Source organism: Lactuca sativa, chromosome 1 (assembly GCF_002870075.4).
Source record: "Lactuca sativa cultivar Salinas chromosome 1, Lsat_Salinas_v11, whole genome shotgun sequence".
Classification (NCBI taxonomy): domain Eukaryota; kingdom Viridiplantae; phylum Streptophyta; class Magnoliopsida; order Asterales; family Asteraceae; genus Lactuca; species Lactuca sativa.
In genome coordinates this window covers 58730398-58747483 of record NC_056623.2, presented here as the reverse complement: position 1 = coordinate 58747483, position 17086 = coordinate 58730398, and the positions used below count along the sequence as shown (strand labels likewise).

At 31.2% G+C, this 17086-nt stretch overlaps 1 protein-coding gene across 1 annotated transcript; it reads left to right on the top strand.

Annotated features, from left to right (window-relative positions):
* Positions 1-7668: 7668 nt before the first annotated feature.
* Positions 7669-12598, top strand: LOC111889622 (indole-3-pyruvate monooxygenase YUCCA6). The gene is made up of 4 exons (XM_023885768.3): positions 7669-8553; positions 10532-10780; positions 11850-11972; positions 12141-12598. The coding sequence occupies exons 1-4, from the start codon at positions 7864-7866 to the stop codon at positions 12360-12362; spliced, it is 1284 nt and encodes a 427-aa protein (XP_023741536.1). The 5' UTR covers positions 7669-7863; the 3' UTR covers positions 12363-12598.
* Positions 12599-17086: the final 4488 nt, after the last annotated feature.

Genomic DNA, 17086 nt, shown 5'->3' with positions numbered 1-17086 from the left:
ACTGTAAGCCCGAAAGCTTAATGAGATACCTCCCAAATACCAACCACATATACCATACACGCACAACATGCCATATCATAATAGAACACATAACAGCCATGCACTTCGGGTCTACTGTGCGACTGGTCCGCCGCACCGGTCTTCAGTCCACCTGGTCCACCCTCCGAGTCTAGCCACATACATTGAGTCTACAGTGTGATTGGTCCACCCGCACCGGGCCTTCAATCTACCTTGTCCACTCTCTGAGTCTACAGTATGACTGGTCCACCCGTACTGGGCCTTCAGTCGGCCTGGTCCACTCTCTGAGCCTCGGCACGTCTGGTCCGCCCTCTTGGGGCCTACAACCTATCCGGACCGCTCGCTGGGCCTGCGGGATAACCGGTCTGCCCTGGGTATGTTGGCCTACAACACAAAGCAGGACCCGCCTAAACCCAACCCCAGTCCAACAACCATGTGCACATAAACATTCAATCATATAACGAATCACATCTAATCAAACCGATCTAACAGATCACATAGCATAACATCATCCTAACCAGGATACCGACCTAACAGGTCACTAGCATAGCATCATTCTATTTACCAGGATACCGACCTTAACCAGGTCTCTAACATATACCATCATAACTACCGGATGCAAACATAGCAAAGCAAAACATAACAACGATACCCGGATCACAATCTGATAAAGGGCCAGCCTTGGTGCCGTAGACCCTGTCGATATAGTGAGGATAACTCACCTCGCAACTGCCGACTGAAAAGATAAGACCAAGATGCTCCGACCACTGACACGATCTCCACAACTAGCCAACACCAACAATGAACTCAAAACGAAAGCCAATAATAAGCAAAATGCCCCTGGAAGTCAACTGGTCAAACCTTGGTCAAAGTCAAAGTCAAAGTCAACCTCCTGACTGACCCTACTCGCCGAGTCACCCTGAGACTCGCCGAGTCCAACAACTCTGAGTCCCCTCGCACTCAACTCACCGAGTCCTCCCTTGACTCACCGATTTACGGCTCAACCAGAAGAAGGTTAGGACCTCACGACCAGACTCGCCGAGTCTAAGGCTATCTTCAACCAACTCGCCGAGTTGTTCTTCCAACTCGTCGAGTTTCTGCCCACCTTCATGCAACTCGCCGAGTACACCCATGCGACTCGCCAAGTGCCACTAGCTCTTAACCCATACAGAGGCTTTCCAAGCCATGCAGGGTCTCAAATCCATAGATCTACTCTTATACAAGCCATCCATCACGTAAAGTGGAAAACTTTACGTGAATCCAAGTAGATCTAAGCATTTTACACTCTAGGGCTTGGGTTTGGGACAAAAGGGCTTCATCAACCATTCTTGGGCAGCACCTTTACAACAAATAGGATCATTACAAGCTTGGATCTGAAGTTTCAACTTCAGATCTAGCTTCTAAACTTGCAATTGAATCCACTCAAGCCATAATCCCCAAAATAGCAACTAAGAACAAATCAAGAAGAAGGAAACTCAAGGTAACAGATTATTACCTCAGAAATGATCCAAAGGAGGAGTAGATCCCTGATCTACAATAATATCCAGATGCTAGCCTCTTAATCTTCAACCTTCTTCTTCTCAAGTTCTCTTCCCAAGCTCTAATTATTCGTTAATGGAGTATGTATACGATTCTATGGTTTTCTGGACTTCAAGAGAGGGTAAAGAGGCTGGCGAGAGGGTATAATGTCCTTTATATAGGGCTCATCCTCCGAAATTAGGGTTTTCTCCACACAGCACCAACTCGCCGAGTCCAGCCGCCGACTCGCCGTGTTGGCCACTTAACACGCGACCAGAATCGCGACCCTACTCGCCGAGTCCACCCATGGACTCGCCGAGTTGCCGTTTCATATTTACACTTTGAACCCTAAACTTGCACTTCTGAACTCGAGATGTTACAATTTAAATTTTAAATGTATTAATAATTAGAAAAATAACAATTAATTATAGCCACACATCTTAAAAATTAGATGGTTCAGATCTGTTCTCGCGTTCTCAACCTTTTAGGTGTTCTAATTTGATCCTACTCTTATAAAAATATATATATATATATATATATATATATATATATAGAGAGAGAGAGAGAGAGAGATAGAGAGAGAGAGAGATAGGTTCCGATGAGATTAAATATAAAATAGAGATCTTGAAATTCAATCTCAGCCATATATTTCACATCTGCGGTTCTAACCCTCCGACGTGCCAGGGCGACAGACCTGTTATAATCATAAATGATTATATAGCGTCGTTCGTTCCTCTCTCCTCCGCTACCTTCCCCACCACAACCGCCACCGCCACCACCGCCTTTAACACCAGTTGATCTTACCACTGTCACCTCCATCACTTATACCACCGTCACCTCTGCCCCCACCGCCTCTTCTAATACCAACTGTCATAATCATATATGATTACTCAAACTATGAACAGACATATATATATATATATATATATATATATATATATATATATATATATATATATATATATATAATCATTTATGATTAGGCATATACGTATAATCATATATGATTATATGATTATATCTTTCTGTCATATAATCATTTATGATTAGGTATACCCCGTTGCTGCCAATATACAAGAGCGTTAAAGCGGCAAATAAGAAAATATGTGATTGAGGTTGAATCTCAATATCTCTATTTTTGTTTTAATCTCAATTGAATGGTCCCATATATATATATATATATATATATATATATATATATATATATATATATATATATATATATATATATATATATATATATATATATATATAGGTAGGTAGGTAGGTAGGTTTCATTGATATTAAAATTAAAATATAGATTTTGAGATTCTACCTTAGCCACATATTCACCATCTGCCGCTCTAACTCCTGCATACTGGCAAGACAGGTCTATTATAATTATAAATGATTATATAGCTCCGCCGGTTCCTTTCTCCTCCGCCACCATCCCCACCACCGCCGCAGCCACCGCCACCAACACTACCACCACCTCTGACACCAACCGACCTCACCACTGTCACCTTCGTCATTTATACCACCGCCACCTCTGTTATACCACCTCTTCAGACACAAACTGTCATAATCATATATGATTACTCAATCTGTGAACAGATATGTATATATATATATATATATATATATATATATATATATATATATATATATATATATATATATATATATATATGTATAATCATTTATGATTATGCCTCACTATCATATAATCATTTATGATTAAGCATACCTCGTTGTTACTGGTACACTGGAGTGTTAGAGCGGAAAATGAGAAATATGTGGCTGAGGTTGAATCTCAAGATCTCTACTTTTTTTTATCTCAAGTAAACTGTCCATATATATATATATATATATATATATATATATATATATATATATATATATATATATATATATATATATATATATATATATATATATATATATATATATATAAGAGTAGAATCAAATGAGAACACCTAAAAGATTGAGAACGCGAGAAAAGATCTAGACCATTTAATTTTTAAGATGCGTGTCTATCATTAATTGTTATTTTTCTAAATATTAATACATTTAAATTTTAAATGTTAAATTGAAAATAACTATAAAGGCTATTAAGGTAAATAAGCATTACCCAAATTTTGTAAACTCTTATAATTACTCTATGTCGCTCTATTTTGTTGACCTAATCTCATAGAACATACAATCAACTTCTTCATCATCTCACCGGCTCAACCCTATGCCACCATGCTACTATTATCATCATCAGACCTCGCCGTCCTTTTAGTTCATCATATTCTTTTACCCATCTCCTGTTAAATGAGAATACATGACATATATGCATAAAAAGGATGTAGATCGATCTAGATAAATAACAGATGGGTATAGATCGTTCGAAAGAAAGAGAAATACAAAGACGTATTAATGGAATGTGTTTTGATTCTTCTTATCTTCGATATCAATCTTCCAATTACTTTCAGAATCGAAAAGTTAGAAGGGCATTTACCTTCGACTAATTCCACTAATCTAAGTGAATTTCCTTGCAATTCCCATCATTTAATTTGAATTAGCATTTATAAAGCCCTAATATGATTTTTGGTATCTGTTAGAGTTCATTGTTCATTCAATTTCGTACGAATTGAAGGGACCAGATATTTACGCACTGTAAGCTACCAGTTTCACCATTTTTCAAGATTTATATGACTTTCATATTGGTAAAACAAAGAATTCCCAAATTTTTTATTGTTCAGTTTCATTTATTGTTATGTTTGGGATGTTTCCTATGGGAAAAATGAGGGATTAATTGATGGGGCTACCATTTATCTTTTTAATATGAAAAAACAACTCAAGATAGGGAAACACAAACTTAGGCTTTGGCAAGGAAAGGAAGCAGATGGATCTATTCACTCTTATAACTCGTGGAAAGGTTTTGTTTTTCTTTCCATGATCTTCAAACACAAGATTATGTTTTTGTGAATAGCAGTGCATTCATGTGTGAATGAATGTGTTTATATATGGAAGTCTTCATTTTTTTGTGCTCATTGACTTTTGTAGTTTTGTAGATGTATTTATTTATGGAAGTTCTCATTTATTTATGCTCATTGATTTCTTTAGTATTGAACATCGAGTTGTTCTTCAAGTGTGTGCTTTTATCAATTCTATGTTAGTTTGACCCAAAAATATGTTGGTTGGTTGACTATGAAGGTTCTGAGAGTTCTTCCATATGGGTTTTATGGAGGTATTTTGGAGTTGTTTGAGAAGATGAAAGGTGAAGAATTTGAGCTAGAGGAGAATGAAAATTTGTATTATGTTCTATATTTTTTTAGATGTAAGTTATATTATATTTTGATGAATTAATTTATGTTAGAATGTGTATTTATTTATGAATAGCAGTATATTCATGTGTGAATGAATTTATTTATTTATAATTAGAGGTATTGATTTATTCATTTGTGAATAACAGGGTACTCATTTGTTAATAAGAGTGTATTCATTTGTAAATAACAATGTAATCATGTGTTAATGAATGTATTTATTTATGATTAGAAGTACTCTTTTTATGAAGAAATGATATTTTTTACACTCTTTTCAGTTGATTAAATAAATGAATTGGATTACTTGTAAATTGATGTGTATTCATTTGTGATTGGAGTAGCATTTCATTTGTGAATACAAATGTGTTAATTTGGGGTTCGATTTCTATTCATTTTTTTTAAAAAAACGTCAAAGAGGAGAAACAAAATTGATTTATTTAAGAAAAAAATTATTTTTTTTTTCAGTTTTAAAATAAATTTTGGTAAAAATGTTTTTATATTCCATTAATAAGAAAAATAGAAAATCAAATATTTATTTCTTTTTTGGTAACCGATCCTAAATTTATTGATAATTTGATTGAATTTTATTTTATTTTAATTTAATTAAAATATACAATTAGTAATATGGTCTTATATATTGCTTGGTCCAGAATTATTTTCGCGTTCTCAACCTTTTAGGCGTTCTCATTTTATCGTTACCCAATATATATATATATATATATATATATATATATATATATATATATATATATATATATATATATATATATATATATATATATCATAAATACTTATAAAAGAAGCATTTTTCCTTGATTCTTATGCATTTGAAACCCCCTAATTTGATTTCCTTGATTATTATGCATTTGAAACCTCCTAATTTAATTAATATCACTCAAAAGACTTTTTAATAATAATTATTAATTGGTTATTTAATGTAAAAATAACATGAACAACATCAAATATAACAAGACCAAGTATAAATATGATAAATAATAGGAATATCTTTGTCATATTTTGCAAGGATTAAGGACCTTTAAAGAAGGAAAAAAGACTTTTATGTGTGTATTGCTTTTCATACAAATTTCAATATATATATATATATATATATATATATATATATATATATATATATATATATATATATATATATTTTTGTTTTTACCAACTGTTCAATGTGTGGTTGCTTCTGGTATGTCACATGTTATATTGGGAGTAAAAACTTTTGCATAAAGATGCACTTAATTCCATTCACTATAGGTACTAAATTAATATTTGACTCACGCACACACAAACAAATCTTGCTGAGCATTTTAAATTATTTGAATAGATTCGGTTTTCATCATCATTCCTTCAACAATGGAAATTATCTCTACCTTCACTATTTGACACTTCCATATGTATCCATGCGTGTGATGAACTTCTATTTTTCTTAAGATTTTTTTTTGTTAAAACCATTTTAATATCTAAGAATATAAAAAAAGATGGAAAACAGTGAAATATTCATCTTTGGCATCACAAGGTGGATTTATTGAACCCTAAAAGATATTGGAAAATATGAAGTCATATTAGCAAATGTATTGCTACATATAAATTGTTTTACATGTCAATTGGTCTTAGTTTCCACTAAAGTCATGATTTCCTATTTGATCCTATAAAATATCACATGTGAACTAAAGGCATGTCATGCATATTTTAATGTTGTATTGGTATTAATCGATACCAATGAGTTGACATGCTCCTTTTTAAGTCATGAGAATGTAATCCTTTTAGCTTTCATTTTTTTGTATATATACATGTAGTCTGAACCAAGCATTTGTGTGGCATGGGTGTGTTTCTATTAGTCTCTAATGGAAATTAGATGTTGGTATCCAGACTATGCCTATGTGGTTTTAGTTTACTGATGTTGGAATATGAAAATTAATATGATGCATCGATATGCATTTAACATATAATAAGTACATCACATTATTTACTTAATCGATATTAATGGATATGAATGTCACTTTGTGCATTTGCAGTAGCGTAATCGGGATTGAATTCGAGAATTAGAGTTGTGTGGTGATAAACAAACATAGATTTCGTAGTATTTGTTGGATGTTTTGGCTTTGATAGAAAAGAACCCATCAAATACAAAAAAACAACATTAATATATTTCTAAAAATGAAAACGTTATATTTTGAATAACATGAAATAGTAGGGTAAAATATGAAAGGTATTATGATATAAATATCAATAACATATATTAATATTTATTTGTCAAAATTTTAAGTACGTAATTTTACGTTGCGCAACGCGCGGCTATTCGCCTAGTATACTAAAAAAAGAGTAGTTTTTTTGCCATGTGTCATTATATTAGACATTTTAATTAATGTGTTGTCACTTGTTAATCTATTAGTTTTCCATTTTAAATTTATTAGATCTCCTCATTAATGTGATTATATTTTAAATTTTAAATTTTAAATTATTTTTTTCATTAATTCACAAATAAAAAATATCTAATATATATTAAAAATTAATTTTATATATTTATTAGAATCAGTGATTATAATTTCACATAACTAATAAAAATATCTCTTAAATTAATAATTTATTTAAAATAACTTATTAATAATTTTAAGTTTTTACTGTAAAAGTTTGAATAATTTTATAATTTTGGTTTCCAGGTTATAAACTAATATATATATATATATATATATATATATATATATATATATATATATATATATATATATATATATATATATATATATATATATATATATATATATATATAATGTTTTGAATAAAAAATAAAAAAATAAAAAAAAAACTATATATATGTCCCCACTCGCATTAGTTCCTCCATACTACTCAACTCTCCTATATACACTCACCTTATTTAACTCTTCACACTCTCTCCTATGAACAATTGGAATGCGTGTATTCATATATCAACATCCCTCGCTCTTTAATCTCATTTAATCCAAAGACCCCATTTCCCAAAAATCCATTTTGTTCAATCCCTTAAACAACGTGTATATATATATACACAAGTATGAATAATTTAAGAGAATTACAAGGTAAAATGGCTCATGATCCTCACTGTGTGCTTTCTTATCCTAAATGGAGACGCCAAGTATTGGTTCCTGGTCCAGTAATCGTCGGAGCTGGACCATCTGGCCTCGCCGCTGCTGCCTGCTTGAGGGAGCAAGGTGTCCCCAGCGTCGTTCTTGAGCGATCAAATTGCATAGCGTCTCTTTGGCAACTCAAAACCTACGACCGTCTCCGGCTACACCTTCCAAAAAAGTTCTGTGAGTTGCCACTCATGTCATTCCCGGAGGATTTTCCGGCATACCCTACTAAACAACAGTTCATTGAGTACTTAGAAACGTATGCTAAAAGGTTTAGAATCGAGCCGGTGTTCGAGCAGAGTGTCGAGAGAGCTGAGTATGATGAGAGTGTAGGGATGTGGAGAGTGAAGAGTGTGGGGATGAAAGGTGAGGAGATGGAGTATGTTTGCCGGTGGTTAGTGGTGGCTACCGGAGAGAATGCAGAGGCGGTGGTGCCGACTATTAAAGGGATGGCAGAGTTTTGTGGGGAGGTAAAGCATACATCGGAGTACAAAAGTGGAAGTGCTTATAAAGGAAAGAAAGTATTGGTTGTGGGATGTGGGAATTCAGGAATGGAAGTGTGTTTGGATCTTTGCAATCACAATGCCAAGCCTTCACTTGTTGTTAGGGATGCTGTGAGTATTTTTATACCCCTCTTAAACTACTCATAGATTATTACTTTAAATTTGATTAATTATGAAAAAAAAATCATTTTAATTTAATTTACTATCTGATAAATTTTATATAATAATCTCAAAAGAAATTTATTGTTTACCAGATTTTTTTTTGGCAACTCTTAAATTATATTATCCCTAATTTATATTTAACTTCAATATGTACTTTCAAAAGCCAAACTATGCAACTAAATATTATATGAAAATGTGTTTATTAAAGGTTTTTTCAATTATCTTTATTTAAATTAAGTATTTTTTTAAAGAGTTTCTAATCTAATCATAAACCACATTAAATAAAATAAATGCTAACAGGAGTTGAATTCTTAACCTTTTGAAGAAGGGACATATTTTTGAGCTCATGAGTTCTAATTCTCTAGGCTTCAAAGACTTTTTGTATAAATAAAATAACGAGTAAATTATACGAATGAATCCTATGGTTTGGGTAATTTGTGTGTTTGGTCCCTAATTTACTCGAAAAGTCCATACGGTTTATTTTTGTTACACGTTTGGTCTCTATTATTTATTTTTGTTATACACTCTGTCTTACATAAAAAGAATATTATTTAAATATGAAAAATAGTGGAGTAGGTAAGATAATGGGTGGGGTTAAGGTGTGTTTATTTAAATAAATTAAAAAATTTAGGGCAAAATAGTATATTTAAGTAAGACAGAGACCAAACCCGTAATAAAAAACAAACAGTAAAGATCTTCCGAATTAAAAAAATAAATTAGAAAACAAACGCAAAAATCATCCTAAACCACAGGGACTATTCGTGTAATTTACTCTAAAATAACTAATAAATATTTAACTTCATTAGCTTTAATTATTGAACGTGATGTTAATGTAAAAAATTATGCAAATGTTCTAAATTTTGTATAAAATCAATCATTTTAAAATTTCATAATTTTTTTAAAAGAGTAATTTGTGCCGATGAGGGTGGTCATTCAGTACTTAATTACTTTTCATCGTGTATCAAATATAATTCAATCTTGAAAGTATTTTGTTTATTACGAAAACCCAATATAATTATTAAAAAAACAGACCATTCTACTTTCGTATATGGTCCTTTATCTTTCATAATATTTTACTTGAATTTAGTTTCAAAATTGTTGTCTAACGATTTTAAGATCCAAAAAGTCTGAAACTTTCTTTTAAACTGCTGAAATATATTAAACATCTAGAAAGCTAAAGTTTTATTGGTTTACTTATTTTGGTTATGTTTTAACAAAATATAAATTAGCTTATAAACTAGTTTTTTTTTAGTTTATTGGTAATTAACAGGAGTTTATATGCTCGTTTTTGATAAACTATTTGCTATAGCTAATTGGTAATTTGGTTTATAAACTGAAAATTAAATTTTCAGCTAGTGCCTCAAATAAAGTTTTATACATCTACTACTATTTGCGAAAATTCAAATACATAAATTTAAAATTCGAACATTCATATATATTATAAAACATAATAACTAAACAAAATTCTGCAAATAAATGTTTCCCTTCCAAATCCTTTTTATATATATAATTAAAGATCTTGTAAGTAGTGGAAAAATCTGAAAAAAGGCCACTTTCTTGGTACATATGGCCATGGGAGCGCAAATGGAGCATGGAGCTCCATTCATAAAAAGCACCTTAAACAAATAATGTTTTCTAAAAAATAAGAAAAATAATAATTACAAGAGTGTTTCATTACTGTAAAGGGACCATTAATATATGGTGTGCATGATGGCCCTCAATGAAAGTGAAACTACCCCTCCACGAAGGCCAAAAAGAGCATGTCACACCCCCATCCAGTTTCAGCTTTATTTTCTTCTTTTTTAGCGCAATCTCGTTACAAAGAAAAAAGGGATTTGAACTCACACATGCAACTTTTCTTTTTAAGATTGAAAAGACAAACAGTTGAACTAACGGATGGATGATTGTTGATGATATTGGAAATCAGGTTCATGTCCTACCACGAGATATTATGGGACAATCGACTTTTGGGTTGTCGATGCGATTGCTCAAGTGGTTTCCCATGAGATTAGTTGACTGGTTTCTGTTGATCATGTCATGGTGGATACTTGGAAACACAGCTAGGTTTGGACTTGACCGGCCGACTGTGGGACCCCTCGAGCTCAAAAACTTGTCCGGAAAGACGCCTGTGTTGGACGTAGGGGCCCTAGCCAAGATCAAAAGTGGAGACATCATGGTAAACCTAACTCATCAGTACTCAAAACTATTTGTAGATGCTTTTATTTTTACCTTTAATATGTGTGTTTGTGTGTGTGTGCTTTTCAAATCCTTAAATCCCTTCCCATATCTTTGTACCTTTGATTTTTCCCTTTTTTTTGGTTCTATATATAATCATTGAATTTAGATTCGTTTGATCATATATACTATCTAGCGACATCATATCTCCATTTATATCCAAACATGTTTTTGACACCAATTCTTAACTTTCTTCATAACATGTTTTTGACTACACCTCTCAGCTTTCTTCACAACATATAATTATTGATTGGTGTATTATAGACAATGACATAACATAAATAAGCATTATATATATATATATATATATATATATATATATATATATATATATATATATATATATATATATATATATATATATATATATATATTGTTTAATTTGTCCTAATTCAATAGGTCTTCGTTGATTTCTAAATCTATGATCATTTAAATTACTATAAATATTTTATAATATGTTCTTAATAAGAGTACAAATAAAGAAAAATTGTGAAACAAAACTAAAATTATTAATTTTATGAAAGTATTATAACCCTTTTTTTTAGCCTCTTTAATCTTTTATTTTTAATATCTCCTACTTACTATATCAAGACAAATGTCAAAATCAAAGAAATTTTTAAGAAAAGAAAATTAATGGATTGTATGTCATTATTTCATATAAGTAGAAAGATAGATAAGAACAAAAGATAATAAAATATTTAATTTCTCAAACATTAAAAGTTATATGCTTTAGTAAAGCCATCAAGAAGAAAGGACTCTCTTATGTTGCCTACCCTTATTTTTATCTCTTTGGAGGTCGTAAGACTTTAGTTTAAGTGACATTTTTCATCTATAGTTTATAATTTTAGTTAAGCAATTTTGAATATAGTTGGCTAATTGCTCTATTACGTCATTGCTTACATATCCTATTAATTCAGTGTTTTTTTTTAATAATAATTTAAATAGTTCTTTATTCATTTCGATATTAATCTTTTTAATGGAATACTAATATTGTGTTTTAATTTTTTTAGATATGTCCAAGCATTCAACATATAGGCCACCGTAATGTAAAATTCGTGAATGGGAAAGTTGAGGATTTTGATGCAATTATTTTAGCAACGGGATACAAAAGCAATGTACCCTCTTGGCTAAAGGTACTCTTCTATCCATTATTTTCTTAACCATTTTATTTTATAAAAACATTGTTTTGACAATTTTTTAGAACTTAAACACAAAAATACCATCATTTGCTACTTTTTGACAAAGTATTTTAATCTTAAAAGACAAATTTTAAGAGTATATATATGTTTTTATATCTTTAGGAGAAAAATATGTTCTCGGAAATAGATGGGTATCCTCGAAGACCATTTCCAAATGGGTGGAAAGGTGCATACGGGCTTTATGTGGTAGGGTTTACAAAACGTGGTTTGCTTGGCGCATCAGCAGATGCTAAACGAATAGCAGAAGACATCAGTAAATGTTGGAAGGCCGAAGCCAACCATCCCTCGTCTACAATTAAACATTCGTTCTTATTGCAACCATAGTTTTTTTTTTTGGTGCTGATTTTTTAGTTTTTTATATATAATTTTTTTGGGTTTATTCTTGAGTCACACGTTCAGTTGAACTTCAATTGAATGAAATTTTTTGTGTTCAGTACAAGAAAGAAAAAGTTAAATATAAATTTTGTCACCATGGTATACTGAAAATAACAAATTTAGGCTACTTTTCGGATTTTGGTACAAATTTGTACATATTATCTCATTTAGATGTCGTTGTGATTTGATTTTAGTTTTTGAAAGTTCAATGATATATATATATATATATATATATATATATATATATATATATATATATATATATATATATATATATATATATATATATATATATATATATATATATATATATATATATATATATATATATATATATATGTTCATTTGAGACATTATTATTTTGTAAGACCGTGAGACACAATCTAAAAATAATTTTAAAAGGCAAAACAAAAGAAAAATCCATATAAAAATATTTAATTATTATTTTAGTCACTTTATTTATCTAAAAAATAAATAATTAATTAAAAACAATTAAAATACGTGAAATATTATAATAAAATATTATACTTTAAATATTCTAATGTAATTTTTAGAATGTTAGAATATTCTAATAGATTTGTTAAATATGTAAAATATTCTAATATTCTACTAGAATATGTAACAAAACAATATTTTTTTTTGTTTTTATTTATTTATTATTTAGTTTTTTTGAAAATATAAATGACGAAAATAATATTTTAAAAAATTTCGAAAATTTTCAATTAGTTTGCATTTTAAAAATGTTTTTTTTATCTACAAAATGAGTGGTTAGGATTGTGTTTCATGGTCTCACAAAATTAAGCCGTCTCACATGATCCTAACCTCATATATATATATATATATATATATATATATATATATATATATATATATATATATATATATATATATATATATATATATATGGTGAAGTTTAATAAAAAAACTATAATTAATAAAGAACCAAGGAACTAATCATGAGTGTCGGAAATCATAATGATTAACGGCCAAATAAATAGATATACATTTGTACATTGGACGTACAGACGTCAGATTCTTCCAAAAAATATACTTGTTTACCATAAAACTAACTTTTTTTTCGTTTAATGTTTTTAGGCTATATTTTTTATCGGAAAAAAAACATATATACCGTTGATCACGATTTTTAGTCATCTTCCATAGAGATCGATGTTGATATATAAAGACCGAATTTTTTTTTCGAAAAAAACTGACTTCATTTTGTTATTTTTTTCAATATTTAAGTTTATTTTTATCATAAAAAAAAACTAATTATACCAAAAATATTAGTTTTTTGTACTCTATTAATAAACATCAACACCGACTTAAAAAACAAAAAAAACCTCCATCAATGTGCATTTACACTGTCAATCTAAACTATAAATATTTCGATTTTTAACATTCACAATGTGAAAAAACTTGATCAGTTCAGATTCAAACTGCAAATCTAAACTGTAAGTATTTTAATTTGTAACATTCACAATGTGAATTTGACTTACTATGTCACCTCTTGGATCATTCGTAAATTAACTTAGCGAAATTTACATATGAATCAAAATATATTCAATGTAGTTTTATAATACTTTAACGTTTTCATTACTCATAAATTAGTTTTGTAAAATCAACAAATGTATTTATTCACATTGTGAATCTGACTTACTATTATTCACACTGTGAATCTGAGCAGGTTCACAATGTGAATCTGAGCAGGTTCACAATGTAAATCTAAACAGGTTCACAATGTAAATCTGAACTGAAATATCGATTTTTTAAAACATCAATATGAATCTATTTTTAAAAAGTACAAAAAAGTATGAATTTTGATATATTTATTACTTTTTTTCTATAGAAATATAGACTTTAACTTTTCAACAATCAAAGAAAATGAAGTGAGTTTTTTGCAAAAAAAAAATCATTTTTTATATATCAATATAGATCTCTATGTAAAGAGAACCAAAAAGTACGAACAATGGTATATTCATTTTTTTTGATAAAAAACATTATTAAAATAAAAAAAGTGAGTTTTGTTATAATCTGGTACATATGCGTCCATTGTAAAAGTCTACAACTCTTCCTTTTACCGTTGATCGCTTTAAATTTCGACGATTTGTATTGGTTCTTTAGTTCCGTGATTAATAATGGTTCTCTATTGAACTTTTCAATATATATATATATATATATATATATATATATATATATATATATATATATATATATATATATAGAGAGAGAGAGAGAGAGAGATAAGTTCAATTCAGAAAAAATAAAAAGGTTGAGAATGAGGGAATATTTCTCATCAAATCATTTATATATATAAAACACATTTAGATTAAGTCATTAAGGGTACGCTGTTATTCTGGATCGATTGTAACGCCCGCACATTTGGCATAGTCAATTTAGAGATAATAAGTGTCAAAAAGGATTTTTTGATAGAAGATTATTTATGATAAATAATCTTAACCAGAGTTATAGTATATGTCACAAGGATTTCGTACATATAAAGAACGTTGAAATCCGACTTATAGCGAAGAAGTTATGACTAGTCGCAGCTTTGCGATTAAACAGGCACGGCTTCACGTATCTTAAAACTAAATTTTTGACAAAATACATTCTAACCTTAGAAATATAAACAGAAGTGATAGTATTCGTTAAACTGAGAGCGTGTATATAGGGAATGTCCAAATCTAACTTCATAAGAGAAAGTTATGATTTTTTTGAAGTCTCAACGTAGTAGTATACAGCTCAGAAATCGAAATTTAGATCTGTCAACTTTTAACCAAAATGATCTAAATGAGAATTGAAGATCTCATTAATAGGAGTTCAACGATAAAAATAAAGTTGAAAATGAATTATGTATGTAGAAGTTATGAATTTTACATGGTCGTTAAGAGTATAACCTTCTCAGACTGTTATCTTTAAGATCGGTCGAGAATTAGCCAATGGGATCAAAAGGAAAGTTGTAGATCTTGTCAATACCTATGTGTGGATATAAATAACATCAATAATAGAGCTCGTATGTGAAAGTTGTGAATTTTTTAAAGATTGGTTGTTTTACCTGTGCCCTGCGCCAAGTGTCAGCACCAGGTGAAGCCTTGGTGCCTACGCAAGCTCACGACACGAAGGTCATGTGTCACGACGTGAAGAGACCCTGGACAGCCTTTAAATAGAGCTTGAAAACACTTTTCTATCCAACTCTCTCCCAAGCACCCTAAACCCTCAAGGCTTTTCGTAACGCCCCGTTCTAAAAGTATTTATTTATGGATTCCTAAGATCAAGAGTAAGGGCGTTTTGGTATTTTATGGGCAATGGATTTCATTCGAGAAGGTTTCGGACCGGGGTGTGTTGCTAGAAGCGTAGGGCTTCTCGCCACCTTTACGTGGATATAAAGTTCATCGGGAACAGACTTACGATAAAAGGGATATTGTAATTTGAAGTTATTGGCATCAATGATCCCTAGGAGAAAAAGTTGGCAAAGTGATCCCATGCATGCTAAGTATGCATGCATGTGTTTGGCTGGGTACGCCCAACGTAAGTTGGGTTACGCCCAGCATATGAAGGAGAGTGAACGCGGAGCCTCTTAGCATTCGCCCAACGTACGCCTAACATCCAGAAACCCTAATTCTTTGAGTGTGAAGGCTATTTAAACAACTTTAAGAGCTCATAACCCTCCCTTACCTTAGCCTCCATTGTTTAGAGCCATTTCCCCCAAACGCTAGCCAACTTCTTGAGTGTGTGAGCTATTGAAGTGAACTTGGAGTGTTTTCAGAAGAAGGTGTTGCATTTAGTGAGTAGTGGAAGAAGGCCAACGTGTAGATCTAAAGTTTTTTGGTGGTTCAAGAGCTCCTAAAGGTATAAAGTTTCTTTCTTGACATCTATTTTGTGTAGATCTAAGAGTTGTGAAGTTTTGACACCATTCTTGTCCCAAAACCCCCATTATGATGCATGATGTGTTTTGGTTAAGATAAGCTGTCTTTCCAGACCATAGGAGAGGTCTTGAGTGAGAAAAATGAGGTCCCAATGGCTTTGGTTGTCCCATGTATGAAGAAGGAAGGTCTTAATGGGTTAATACCTTGAGTTAAAAGCTTTATGTTCGTTAAAAAAGATAAAGTTTGAGACTTTATGAGTCCTAGACCCTTTTTGTCATTGGATTTGGCATATGGGCTTAAGTGCTTAAGCCATTAAGCACATGGAAGGATTTTGGTACATACACGCGTACGCCGAGCGTAAATTAGAGAACACCTAGTGTAGTGGGTCAGCGACCCGCTTTCCAGTCAACGAACCGACGTACACCCCGCGTACCAGAGGAGTACGCCCAGCGTACACCCTCTGTTGGGTTTTCGAATTTGGGCCTTGAAGTATTGGGCTGTCTATGGGCTACCTGGGCTTGGGCCGTAACTGAACAGTATAGATGGAGTAATTTGGGCCCAATAATTATTATGGACCTTGGATCTAGGCCCAATTAGAAAGATGGGCCCAATTTAGTAAATTGGGCCAATATTCAGCTTTGCATAAGGACTTGGTTTTGGGACTTGGCCCAATAAATGGAAAATGGATTTAATGAGTGGTGTGGGCACTTGGCCTACAAAGTCATGTTGGTTCTAACTTGGTGATTATCATGTGATAGTTGGGATTTCCAGTGGGTCAGCAGTCAGAGATTTGCAGGATTTCGGCAATTG